At 36.2% G+C, this 12,421-nt stretch overlaps 3 protein-coding genes across 8 annotated transcripts; 2 read left to right on the forward strand and 1 right to left on the reverse strand.

Moving 5' to 3' along the window:
* The first annotated feature begins 158 nt into the window (after positions 1 to 158).
* LOC133812948 (uncharacterized) lies at positions 159 to 2,460 on the forward strand. Of its 2 annotated transcripts, XM_062246803.1 has the most exons (5): positions 159 to 642; positions 1,150 to 1,567; positions 1,674 to 1,728; positions 1,830 to 1,968; positions 2,052 to 2,460. In XM_062246803.1, the coding sequence occupies exons 2-5, from the start codon at positions 1,318 to 1,320 to the stop codon at positions 2,178 to 2,180; spliced, it is 573 nt and encodes a 190-aa protein (XP_062102787.1). In that variant the 5' UTR covers positions 159 to 642; positions 1,150 to 1,317; the 3' UTR covers positions 2,181 to 2,460. The 2 variants fall into 2 exon arrangements, with proteins under 2 accessions (XP_062102787.1, XP_062102788.1); XM_062246804.1 differs by lacking the exon at positions 159 to 642 and having other exon boundaries at positions 683 to 1,567.
* A 21-nt stretch (positions 2,461 to 2,481) lies between these two features.
* Positions 2,482 to 9,788, reverse strand: LOC133812943 (DNA mismatch repair protein MLH3). 4 transcript variants are annotated; one of them, XM_062246795.1, is made up of 25 exons: positions 9,347 to 9,787; positions 9,225 to 9,276; positions 9,102 to 9,149; positions 8,753 to 8,907; positions 8,618 to 8,675; positions 8,202 to 8,259; positions 7,965 to 8,057; positions 7,729 to 7,891; positions 7,618 to 7,633; positions 7,288 to 7,508; positions 6,700 to 6,823; positions 6,432 to 6,547; positions 5,108 to 6,356; positions 4,972 to 5,026; positions 4,772 to 4,881; positions 4,604 to 4,677; positions 4,276 to 4,473; positions 3,933 to 3,977; positions 3,804 to 3,857; positions 3,627 to 3,733; positions 3,476 to 3,524; positions 3,291 to 3,350; positions 3,091 to 3,163; positions 2,896 to 2,981; positions 2,482 to 2,820 (listed from the first exon to the last, which is right to left on the reverse strand). In XM_062246795.1, exons 1-25 carry the CDS (start codon positions 9,470 to 9,472, stop codon positions 2,647 to 2,649), a joined length of 3,564 nt encoding a protein of 1,187 aa, XP_062102779.1. In that variant the 5' UTR covers positions 9,473 to 9,787; the 3' UTR covers positions 2,482 to 2,646. The 4 variants fall into 4 exon arrangements, with proteins under 4 accessions (XP_062102779.1, XP_062102778.1, XP_062102777.1 ...); XM_062246794.1 differs by having other exon boundaries at positions 4,984 to 5,026; positions 5,108 to 6,547; positions 9,347 to 9,788; XM_062246793.1 differs by having other exon boundaries at positions 5,108 to 6,547.
* A 231-nt stretch (positions 9,789 to 10,019) lies between these two features.
* Positions 10,020 to 12,397, forward strand: LOC133812946 (uncharacterized). 2 transcript variants are annotated; one of them, XM_062246801.1, is made up of 3 exons: positions 10,020 to 10,191; positions 10,432 to 10,625; positions 10,717 to 12,397. In XM_062246801.1, exon 3 carries the CDS (start codon positions 10,779 to 10,781, stop codon positions 11,970 to 11,972), a length of 1,194 nt encoding a protein of 397 aa, XP_062102785.1. In that variant the 5' UTR covers positions 10,020 to 10,191; positions 10,432 to 10,625; positions 10,717 to 10,778; the 3' UTR covers positions 11,973 to 12,397. The 2 variants fall into 2 exon arrangements, with proteins under 2 accessions (XP_062102785.1, XP_062102784.1); XM_062246800.1 differs by lacking the exon at positions 10,432 to 10,625 and having other exon boundaries at positions 10,021 to 10,191.
* The last annotated feature ends 24 nt before the right edge of the window (positions 12,398 to 12,421 follow it).

The raw sequence follows: 12,421 nt of genomic DNA on the forward strand, positions 1-12,421 counted from the left end.
TAGTCCTTTTATGGTATATCTGCAAGTTATCAATAATCTTATGAACCAACAAATCCTCCCTTCATAATCATACAGTCCTAACTAATTTTTAGCTGTAAAATCTAAAAAAAGAAAAAAAAAAAGCAATTTCATAATGATGTCATATCGGATTTCATTACAATCAGTTCTTTCTAGTGTATTATCATCTGGGTTTTGGATATTTTCATTCTAGGTATATCATAGTAATTGGGTATTTATATGTTTTTAAGTATTGGGCACTCTGTAGCTTTGGTCCAAAGGGGGCTGATTCTCAGATGGTTTGGTATTACAATCCAAGTTTTTATATGTTTAAATACACAAAAAACAGAGACTTTTCATACCTAAAATAAAAATAAAATTTTTAGCTTTTGATTCAAATCCAAATCTATATACTCAAATTCAGCATGTTATATAGAAGAAGAAAGAAAGAAGAAGAAAACGAAAGTGGTTATTTTAGTCACAGTACAATCAATATAATATAAATCAATCTTACCATGTCAGTACTTGTCCGTACGAGCAGGTCAGTACCTGGATTTTCTTAATCCTCTCCTCCTTTCTCTTAAAACCCTAATCACAGGCTGCCCGATCTCCCTCTTCCGGCTTTGTTTTGACGTTAAAGATCAGGTTTTTCTTCTGCTTAAAACTCCGTATTCTTCTCTTTCATCTACCCTCCTTTATTTATACTCTCCAGGATTACTTCCCCTTCGTGTTCATTCTCATTCTTAACATGGACTTTAATCATTTGTATATCGACTCCTCGTGCCTCTGAATTGTATTGCTCTTGTTTCGATTTCTTTAATTATGTCGTTCTGAGGATGATTTTTTATTTCTGGGAAGCTGAGGTTTTTAATAAGAAAATACAATTTGTGTTTTTGGGTTTCTCCTTGTTTCCAATTTTTGCACTTGTTCAAGCTTTAGCTGTATGTTTTATTGGCAACGGAAGGGATCGAACGTGTGATGTTTGAATTTCAGTTCAATTTTAAGAAATGATTGGTTTTGTAATTGGTTGGATCATAGAACAGGACATAATGAATGAGTTATTGGGTGTTTTGAAGTCTGTTTTGTTGATTCAATTTGCTCTGCAATAAGACATGGATATTGAACTGGTTAATGTTTTTATCTTTCATGTAGATGTAGATGCAGTGCTCATTCTCTCTTTGTGGTGTAAAAGGAGGTAAATTACAGGAACAACAATGGAGACTAATCTATGTGATGTGAATCATTTGGATTCTGATGCCCTTTTGCCCTGAAAATAAACACCTTTCTTCCTCTTAATAATTATTGCAAAGGTACCCAGCAATGGTTAAGTCTTCAATATCATCATATAGCTACTTGTGTGATTGTAAAACCTCATTTGAGAGACACCACATTCTCCCACCTTCAACCAATACACTCACTCTAACTCTCAACCATTTTCTTCGTCTTCTTCTTCTTTTGCCATTTATTGCATTCTTTTTCTTCAATGTAAGCTTGAACAGTCCAATATTCATTGTTTTATGGAGCTTACTTCTCCTTCTAAAGTTGTTACTTGGGAACCCAATCCGCAAAGGTCAATACATATACTTTGACTGAATACTTGTGCATCTTTTATTTATTTATTTTTAAACTATTGTTTTTTATTTTTTATTTTAACACACGATTTCTGAATGGCTCAGAGTCTGTGGTTCTCATGCCTGCTTTTGGAGTTCAGCTTGAAACTCACTATGCCAGGTAGGTACTAGATAAGCATAATGTATGCTTAAAAAATTTATTTGATTTGTTTCTATTTTAGCTTATGTTTTAAGTAACACAATAATACACAATTGTTGCAGTGGAAGAGTAAGTCGTCAATTTATTCCTGTGGACAAGATTTTGAAACCGGTTCTGTTGGAATGTGTGACTCCACTTACATGTTACTGGAACCTCTCTTTGATTGTTCGTGGAGAAGCTCAACTAATTTCTGTTTTTAAGGTAACCTTATTACTTTTTCTCAATAAAAACTTTTTCCATCTAATTTGTTTAAATTCAAACATGTTTTCATTTTCTTTGTCCAGGTATTGCGGCCACCGGCGAAGATGCTGGTTCCCATATGGAAGGCCTTGTGTGCTGGTACCATCGACGATGATAAGGAAGAAAGTAGCTCAAAAGAAACTGCAGAGGATGAAGCTACCTTTAATCACTGAGACACATGCGCCTGTCAATGATCCCAGCTAGACATAATTTGATTCGTTACATTACACAGCAGAACAATGTTCATGGCGACTGTATGTATGGTCATATGGAGCTCAGTCGACCAACTTCTCTAGATTAGGTTCAATGGAGAGAGACCCTTTTGAAATTTTAGATTTGGTATATTCATGTGTGTGGTGGTTAACCATCTAGAAGAACTTGAATGTAAATTCATCACATTTTGTAACAATCTTTGTAGATATTTTAATGGTACAAAGCAAATTTCTACCTTCATTTGGTGAGTTTTAAACTGAAAAAGATGTAAATGTCGCATAACTTTCCAAAAAGAGATTTATTATGTGATTGTGAAAGAGTATACTTCATCAAATGTGAAATCGATAGTTCTAAAGATAGTTCTATGCCGTTTTGTATTTGCTTGATACAAACAAATTCCTCACTAATATAACAAACTCTTTTACTCTAATAAGACGCTGACATTAAACGCCGCTCTGCACGTTCAACACTGAGCTCATGTCGGCGTAAGCCATGCCATAACCCATTGGAATCATCGGTCAGCAGCGCAGTCTTAGCTATTTGCTTATGCAACACCTCCAAATTCACAAGCGGGGCTGTTGTCGGCCGCCCATGAGCACACTGCACAAATCATAGTGGTTATTCAACAAACGCAGCTAAGAAGATGCTTTTTCTCTCTTGCTAAGCCGTACTTACCTGGAAACAAAGTGAGGTATACTTTAGCTCTTCAATGAGAAGGGAACACTCCGAATGTAGCAATGCATCCCCAAACATAATTGCACCTTTAAAAATGACATCAGTGAGAAAAAAGAACCAATTGACCTTGATACATACACTTGAATCTAAGAACATATGAACTTGTAAAACATTAAAATTTGATCTTGCATGTACCTCTACATGCTTTTGAATTGAGGACACGAAGAACAGAGGGTGGTATTGTTGAAGATCCATCTGTATCGGCCAGCTAAAACATTGAAAGGAAAGTTAGCATAAAAAAACAATCAATTGGCTAAAAAAAAAAGCACTAGTATCCCAACATAAAAAGGAAAAGAAAATGGAAGTGGATCATAGCGAACCAATGAATGAAGTACCTGCTGAAGAAATTCAGTGAGGTCTATATCAGACAAGTTGACACCTAAGATGCATGGTACCTGTATGTTACTCAATATAGCAATTAAAACAAAGAGTTACTTAAAAGATCATTTACCAAAGTCGAAGATATATTAAAGAGCCGTTAGTTTAGTGGACTAGCTAAAACAAGTAGTGAGTGCTTTACCGCAACGAGCTTAATAACTGTTGGTCGGTTGTGGAGAAGATTCAAATTCCTGCAAAAAGAAGTAAATGCCGGTCATTGATTTCATACCATATAATAAAATATATATAATATTTAAATGATATCAGACAAATTCTTATAAATGGGTCCATACCTGTTAAAGGATTTTGGGTCCTGAGCATGAATGTTACATATCCAACCCCATTCTTTAATTTCCTTGGCATAGCTATGCAGTAACTGATGTCCAATCTCTGGCAGCATCTGATATTATGGCAAAAAGAGTTTCAGTTATCAAGTAAAGCCACTGCTTAAGTATCAAATACAGACATACCAATTCTTTCTCTTCATCCAGAAAAGTAATTTCCCTTGCTTCTCCAGACAAGACCTGGGTATTCAAGTAAATTGTGAGACAACAAGAAAATGTATTTTCGACTAGTCCAAAAACAGAAGGCTTTTCTACCTTCTGACGCAACTCCTCTAATCGGATCCGTTCATCTGCAGCGTGCTGGTGAAGAAAAAGGATCACTGCTGAGGTCAGAACTCCATATATTTGTGCATGTATGAAATAGTTTGCAGTGTACAAGTATTGTTAACATGGACCACATGTTATTGTGAACAAAGGTATCAAATAAATAAAATTGAATAATAGTGTACAAGCATTGTTAACATGGACCACATGTTATTGTGAACAAAGGTATCAAATAAAAAACATTGAATAATAGTGCTCTAATGAATAAACTAAAGGTTCTCTAACTTAGCAAGGAAAACAACCAACATAAAGTAGGGATATTAAATAAGTGTACCTGGTCAACAACAGCAAGAGTTTTTCCAGCCACAATCGGAATGTACTTTTTATCAATCTGTTGGAGTACAATGGCTTCCTTAAGGCTGTTTTTGTTAATTGATTCGGGAACTAAAGAGTCGCCAGCAAGGTGCAACAATCCAGAAGAGATGTCGAGAATACTACTCTGATTCTGGATGTCATGCAACTTCCTATTGTGCTGCATGTAACATAAACTTTAATCACCAATTAAATATGGAAAAGGTTAATTGCATTAAATGATTATATTATGGAATAACTCATCTTTAGTAACAATAAAATAAAAAAAAGGGGGATGAAAAAATAAATACAGCAGTCTTTGGGCAGCTGTTCCTCCATTTGCTCCCACAATTCAGGGAATCTTGAAATTCATTTGAAACATTTTCTGAAAATGCAGATGGAACAGAAAAACACTATGTTAACCTTATGTGTCAATGCAGATATCTAACAGTTTCAACTATAATAGACAATGGACTTACCTTTAAATGGAGCATCTTGAATGTCGAAGCAAACAGACTGTTCATGCCTTTCATCACTTCTAATCTCCATTAAGTCTTCCTTCAGGTCTTGCAAATTCACCCAATCTAGCCTGAAGTCAAATCAACATCAGTGAGAAAACAGAAATGACCAATTGAAATGCTTTTATATTGTTAAAGAATGAAAACGACAAATGTAGTGCCTGGTGTCTAACAATGAATCCCCCACAGCTACAGGCTTCCACCGTTCACGACCTTCTGCACATTAGAAGTGGTTTAGACTATTAGCTAGCCTTGCATCTGCACCAGATTTGTAAATGAAAATTTGCATAAAACTACCTGGATAAGCTGGGTCATTGCCCTCTTTCCCTGCAGAATGATAATTTAAGGTCAAGAACTTCCTCTTGCTTCTACAAAATGGTGGAGCTGAATGGCTTCTTGATCTTCGTTTGGTAAAATGATAATTCCTTTCACTTTCCTCACAAGTATTTTGATCTCTTTGACTTTTGTACATTTCACCACTCAAGTAGTTTTTACCAAGAGATTCTTCACTTAACCAGTCTGTTTCACTAGTTAATATGTTCATCGATTTAGGGGGGCATTTATTCTTAGAATTGCGTCTATGAAGAAATTCACCCAAATCATCATCTGCAAATTCACTGTATGAACAACTTGCATTCCACTTTTCTTGGCTGGACCTCTTTTCCAGCATATCATAAGTATATCTGCAGTCATTTTCTTCTCTGTCCATAAAATGTTTTACACTAGCTGTTCTAGCAGATTTACAACCATCTTCAAGTATGTCGAAATCAGGGTAATGATCTACATCCCAAGGTGTGGCCTGGGAAATGGAATCTAAGCTCAAAGAGCACCATTCAGAGTCCAAGTTGAGATGACTAGAGCCAATGGTCTCTACCTTTTTAACCGAATCAGAGAAGAAACCATCATTATAGTCAGCATGCTTATCATAAAGTGGGATTGACCTTAGGGAAGATCTTGGCATACTACCAATTTCTGCAGTGGGAGAAGACTGAAATCTTGATTTGTTGTCCTCCCGCAAAGGACATGACAAGAAATCAAAATTCTGGTTGCTGCCACGAGTTTCTGAAATATTAACCCTGTCATAAGGCCAGTTCAACATTTGGTTGATCTTAAAGCTATCACTTTTAAACTTACAAGCATCATCTGTACACAAAGACCTCTCTTGTGGAAGGCTCCCTCTGGAGGAACAACTCTTCAGAAAAGGTTTCTTCCCATCCCTCCTCACTGCTACATCATCATTGAAATCTTGATGATCACAACACAATGAACTATCAGCAGGTTCACTGCTAACCCCGAGATTAACTTCAAAGGAATCCCTTCCCCATGGAGAACTAAAGTTAACATCATCTGCACTAACTCTGCGTCTTTCTCCAGAAGTATATTCATCTACCAGGTAATGACCTTCCGTCGATAAAGAGCTATTATTAGAAATAAATGGCTGGTACTCGTAGATTTTAGATACTTTAGGCTTGCATTGGGCAATGGGTTGATCCCATGTCTGAAGAGAATTGTCAGTACGAAAAGAATCCGTCTCATTTTCTTGCTCCTGGAAGTAATGAGTATATATATGTGAGCATTTATTTGTAATCATATTCTGTTCCCTTTGAGACAAATGGTTGACCTCTTTGATAGGCATCTTCAAATGAGAAGAAATAGGGTCAAGAGAGTCCTCAGGATTTTCGATTCTCCCCTTCTTTTTCCCAATTGTAGAGTTTCTTGAAAAAACATCATCTAAGTCTAGCAACAAGAATAATATAAGTTCCTAAGAATGCTATATTATCTGGGTTATAATTTAATCAAAAGTAGCAAGAAGTCAGCATAAAAACTGATAGAAGTGGATTGGACATATATTTTACATCAGCAAGTTGGTTGATTTGACAGATCATTACCCTCTAAAGATATGGCGTTTCTGTCTCCATTCAACGATATATCTTTGCCCCCTACATCAGAAATGTTTTCCTTCCACAAGTCTTGAATGGCCTCATCGAGAAGTGTAAGTACAGGAACCCAATCCTGTGAAAAAAAAGAGCAGAAGTTGGGTTGGGGTTACATCAGACATATATATAACAACCAGGCTAAAATTACATCTAAGCTTTGTAATCCTTGTCTAGAATAAGATGACTAAAAAAAGGAAAACTAAACTCTTGGACCAAATATCAGGAAAAAACTTATTTCAGATTAGACACCATAGCAGCTGCTTATTCCAAAAAAGGCACCACGAGAATATTAAGAATTTTACATATACTTGTATTTAAGAGAGAGGAAGGATGTCAGGTGTAATGTTGCTCCATAAGTCGGTGCTTCAAACTCAGATAAATCCACTCTACAGGAACTCATAATGTTTCTTTTCCCGTAACTGTACCCACTCCAGGAACTCATACTTATATCAGAGCAAGTTGGTAATGCACTAAATTGCATATAAAACAATATGAATTCAACTTAAATTGGTATTTCTGACAAGGCAGAGAAGAAATTACCTTGAACTCTACAAATGTTTTTGATGGTTCAAAGGTTAAATCATAAAAGGACCGAGGGCAACGTATGTTCAAGATAAAAGCAGGATATATTTGAGCTCTGCTTCGTTTTCTGGTTTGGAAATTATTAACAGTTTTTCCTTGGTTGGAACATTGAAATCTAGCTGCCAATTGATTCACCAATTTCTGGATTGGCCCTTTGCACACATACCGTGAGTTAATATCTGCAGCCGTTAATGTTAAGGTAAATGATTGAAAGGAAATTATACAAAGCTCGCAACATCCACCTGAAAATTCAGAGAATTATTCAAAAGTAATGACAGGCATGGATACAGACATATTGAAAGACCTGCAAAGGAACATATGAAACCATAAGAAACAGGGAGCTCATAAAAGAAAATCCATATAGATTAGTACCATAACCATAAATGTGAATTTTTCTACCTTGACGCTCAAATTGTCACAAGGGGAAGATATGTATCCAGAAAGCTTAACTTTGCCACTACTACTTTTCAATTCATGAAGAGAGGTCGAGATGTCAGTCCCAAAACAAGTGGTCAATAGGGACAAGGGAGAAGAAGGTAGTGTGTAGAGAAGTACATCCTCACTGCATACAACATAGAGATTGTAAACAAGAAAAAAGAGTATTTGATCCAACTTCAAATGTAACTAGAAATTACCTTTCTATATCAACAACTTTAAAGGATACTTTTGAGTGCACAAGGGAAATTCTCTGTACGCATTTCTTGATTGATTGCAAGACCTTCTTAGGGCTTCCAGTTAATAATAGAAACAGAAAAACACATAAATATCAGTTCCAATTACTATATGCGCAATAAAATTTAGACAACGAGAGTTGGAAGGAACCATCACATGTAGACCACAAAAAAGTAAAAAATTTCCAAGCAGCAAGGTACCTTGATTGAATATACTTCCTCCGAATTGGTTGGTTGTAAAATAAATCGCGAACAACAACTGTAAGAAGCCAATTTTAACTTGAGGAACTGAGCAATTAACAAGAACTTTACTTGTTGTAAGGTAATCAACATAAAACTACAACATTGAAAGGTTGTCGAAAGAAAGAGGAATTGGCATTGCTTTCTTACAATATAAGCGATTAACCTATAAAGCAACTAGCAATCTTCATGTATCAACCAATTTAAATAGGCTCAATCAAAAACCAGTTGATCACAAGCTATACTTACACAACAAGGTACACGTAGCGGTTTCCATATACAAGTTTCAAGAACAAGTCCAAGGGAGGGCATTATATCTTGAGGCACAAGAATATCTTTACAAGATCTTATGAAAATAATAGGAATAGGGTCTGCACCTGTTGTTCCCACATCCTTCCTATCATCGTGTATTCCGAGATACAAACACTTGCTTCCCTGCAACAAATAGAAGAAATTCAATACAAGCATTTCTGCTGAAAAAATATATATTCATTTTGTAAAAAAAAAAATACCTTCATGACTTTGCGGTATCCATTAGGCCTCCCAGAAGCTTTTGTTACAACTTCTAACAAGGATACATCAGAAATTGAAGCCAGTGCTTCTCCTCGAAAGCCAAAGCTCTTACATTCAGCATCCTTATCAACCAAATGATCAAACTTCGATGTTGCTGCCCACACATTAAAGTAAAGTTCAGTGTATGAATCTTTTAGAATGTGACTTGATTCAGATGTGATGACTCTCAGTTTGTCATTAATCTAAATTATTTGAGTTTATTAATGCATCTTAACAATAGTGCTTCTTCATTATATCCTCATCATTTGAAAATTAGAAGAATGAAAAGAAAAGTAACCATTTTATTACCATATCTTTCTCCCAAAAGCACCAAATCATCTCGTGGGATGCCTGATCCTGCAAAATTTTCGAAAAGATAAAGAAATGCACTTTCTTCCAACAGAGAGAGAAATGAAACAAATGGGTACTCACCATCATCTACCACTTTGATATAAGAGGTCCCAACGCCTACAAAAACTGATACCTGCAATGGCAGAATTACGATATTTGGTCATCATGGGAAAAGGAAAGAGAGAAAGAGAGAAAGAAAATACCATTGAAGCAGCAGCGTCGAGGCTGTTAAAAACGAGCTCTTCGACCACAGTGGCGGTGTCAAAAAGAATGATTCCAGAACGCAGTGAAGTACGAAGAGATTGGGGCAAGGGTTGGATGGTGGCCATGGAGAGAGATGAAATTCACCGCTAGGGTTTTAGGGTTTAAGAGGGAAAAGATGACAAATTGAATTGAATTGAATTGAAGTACTGAGAGAAGAGGGTGTGTGAGTGAGTGTGTTTTGTTTTCGAAAAATGGAGTCTTTATAGTTATAGCTCAGAAAAGACGAGAGGAGAACAAAGGAGGTTGGTTAGTTTTAGTTATTAAAAAATAGTGTCTTTATGGGAAAAAACATATAGTGTCTTTTGTGGGAAAAAAAACATATTTTTTTGTTAGGTATGGAAAAAAAAAAACATATTAAAAATGAAAACTTTGGGTAAGAAATGGATTGGTGAGAATTACAGTGGTTAAAGATTAAATAAAAGAATTCAAAAGAAAGATAATGATGGTGGCATTTACGTAGTTTAGCAATAAAGAGAAGGTTACTTACATTAGTTATTTCTACAAATCACAACACAAGCCATCCAATTTGCCAAATTTATTTCTTCATCTCCTCATAAATATATATATATATAAATATTTTATTTTTTTTATTTAATACAATATAATGTCATGTAATGTAATGTAATGTAAGAAAGAATATGTATGTACACATATATATAAAATGATCTTCCTCAAGAGGAGTCAGGACCTGGATTTTCATCTTCCTCTCCTCTATCTCTCAAAACCCTAATTACAGCTTGCCCTATCTTCCTCTTTCCGGCTTTGTTTGGACAATATAGATCAGGTATTTCTCTTACTTACAACTCTCTCTTCTTCTCTTTCATCTACCCACCTCGTGCTCTCCACGATTCCTTCATTCTCATTCATAAGGTTCTTAATCAAGCTTATACTGGCTCTTATTGCCTCTGAATTGTATTACTCTAGTTTTGATTTCTTTAATTATGTGGTTTTGAGGTTGATGATGCTCTTTTAGCTTTCTGGGAAGCTGAGGTTTTTCAAAAAGAATTGACAATTTGTGTTATAGGGTCTTCTCTTTGTTTCCAATTTGTGTAAAAGAACAGACCATGGGAAACACAATTGGGCTTTGTACCTGTTCAAGCTTTAGCTGTATGTTTTATTGGCAATGGAAGGGATCGAACATGTGATGTTTGGATTTCAGTTTAATTTCAAGACATGATTGGAATTGTAATTGGTTGGATCATAGAAGATAATGAATGAGTTATTGGGTGTTTTGAAGTCTAGTTTGTTGATTCAATTTGCTCTTCAAGATTGGATATTGATATAATTAATGTATTTATCTTTCATGTAGATGTAGATGTAGTGCTCATTCTCTCTTTGTGGTGTTAAAGGAGGTAAATTAGAGAAGGAACAATGGAGACTAATCTATGTGATGTGAGTCATTTGGATTCTGATGTTCTTTTGCCTCCTCGAAAGCGCCTGCTTGCAGGCCTGAAAAAACAGAGTTCAGATGTTGATGGTTCTTTGCAGCTGTCTCTAGTTGCTTCCTCTTCATCTTCTTCACCCGCCCCTGCACCCCCTACCCCCACCCCTGCTTCTTCTGTGGCATCTGTATATGTATCAGCTCCTCCTTTTCCTTCATCACCTACCTCGAGTCAATTCAACATTCGTCTGAGCAATCTATTGAGTTCTCATAATTCTAACCTATCTCCTGATGAAATAGTAGATGCCTCAAAATCAGCAGCGGCTGCTGCAGTCAAGGCAGCCGAGGCTGCTAGAGCGGCAGCAGAAGAAAAGGCTGCAATAGCAGCAAAGGCAGTGGCTGCTGCAAAGAGTGCACTGGATTTGATTGCCTCTTTTTCTGAAGAAGCTGTCAACAAGGAAAGATATCTGAAAAAGAACAAGTTAAAAAAGCATGTTCCGGTTCAGCTATTGTACAAAAAATACCAACCTATTGAGAATTGTAAGAAGGATGAGGAATTGGCCCGTAATTTGCACAGAGCTATAAACAGCTCACCAAGAATATCAAAGAACTCTTCTAGTCCTGAATACAAGGGTCATAAACACAAGAAACCTAAAGTCTTATCCAGTTCTGATCAAACTAGAGGTTCAAATGGGGTTGTGGTAATGGAGAAAAACTACACATCTACTTGTAATGGACAACAAGAAATTGCAGGTGAGGTTGATTTTGAAGGTCCTGTCCGAGAGTTATGTGAAAGTAAAGCGGACGACAAGGCATGTACATATGATAAAGCTGGACAATCAATAGATATTGGAGAAGCAGAATTAGGTCAGCCAAAGGAGAAATTTTTGGATGATACGTCTGGCGGTAGTGGTAAAAAGAGAGGAAGAGTGAAGCTAAAGAAATTGCCCTTAAGCATGTGCAACTTCAGGGAGCAAGCTACTCCCAAAGATGAGGTGGATATACGAAACTCGCCCTTGACTGATATGAACATGGGAAATCCTACAGCTGGTAATATGTCTTTGTTTACTACTGTAGAGCCTTCTGGTGAGGGAGTGATGCCAATTGAGGCAAAGTCAGTTTGGAAATGTCAGGGGTTCAAGGCACCTGAATGTGTCAAACAAAATAAAGTGGTGCAGTCATAATGTCCAATTCCAAACCCCATTGCTGTGACATAATGTGGATTCCAATCCAAGATAGAAGTTTGATAGTTGAGGTAGGATTCATAATCATGATGCTCTTCTTACAGAAAAAACGGCTTTGTTTCGTTTGATCTTTTTTGTTCAACTTGTCTTTTGTAATGGACATGAACTGACCAAGTGTAAATTTAGATGTTAAATTGCTTTGCATCCATGTTTTTACAATACCGAATTTGCCTTTTGTTCATTTGACGGCAGATTACCAAGTTGAGATATAGGGATTGCAATAAATGTGTATGGTTGGTTGTTTAGTAGAGTGTACTTCATTGTGCCTTTTTCTTCTTCTTCTTCCTCTTCTCATTATGTAGATATACAGACACAGAGTCAATGTCTTTGGTACTTTATTGTTATTTATTGCCAAGTTAAATTCATTATGTTTAATTTACTTTGATTTA

Source organism: Humulus lupulus, chromosome 1 (assembly GCF_963169125.1).
Source record: "Humulus lupulus chromosome 1, drHumLupu1.1, whole genome shotgun sequence".
Taxonomy (NCBI): domain Eukaryota; kingdom Viridiplantae; phylum Streptophyta; class Magnoliopsida; order Rosales; family Cannabaceae; genus Humulus; species Humulus lupulus.

Excerpts from the sequence above, each read along its gene's own strand:
- LOC133812943 (XM_062246793.1), bottom strand. The coding sequence starts at position 9,472 with ATGGCCACCATCCAACCCTTGCCCCAATCTCTTCGTACTTCACTGCGT. Across the intron at positions 8,058-8,201 it reads AGGAAGTATATTCAATCAAG|CCCTAAGAAGGTCTTGCAAT; the intron begins GTACCTTGCTGC and ends ATTAACTGGAAG. Across the intron at positions 3,734-3,803 it reads TGGATGAAGAGAAAGAATTG|ATGCTGCCAGAGATTGGACA; the intron begins GTATGTCTGTAT and ends CCATAATATCAG.
- LOC133812946 (XM_062246801.1), top strand. The coding sequence starts at position 10,779 with ATGGAGACTAATCTATGTGATGTGAGTCATTTGGATTCTGATGTTCTT.
- LOC133812948 (XM_062246803.1), top strand. The coding sequence starts at position 1,318 with ATGGTTAAGTCTTCAATATCATCATATAGCTACTTGTGTGATTGTAAA. Across the intron at positions 1,568-1,673 it reads TGGGAACCCAATCCGCAAAG|AGTCTGTGGTTCTCATGCCT; the intron begins GTCAATACATAT and ends TGAATGGCTCAG. Across the intron at positions 1,969-2,051 it reads AACTAATTTCTGTTTTTAAG|GTATTGCGGCCACCGGCGAA; the intron begins GTAACCTTATTA and ends TTCTTTGTCCAG.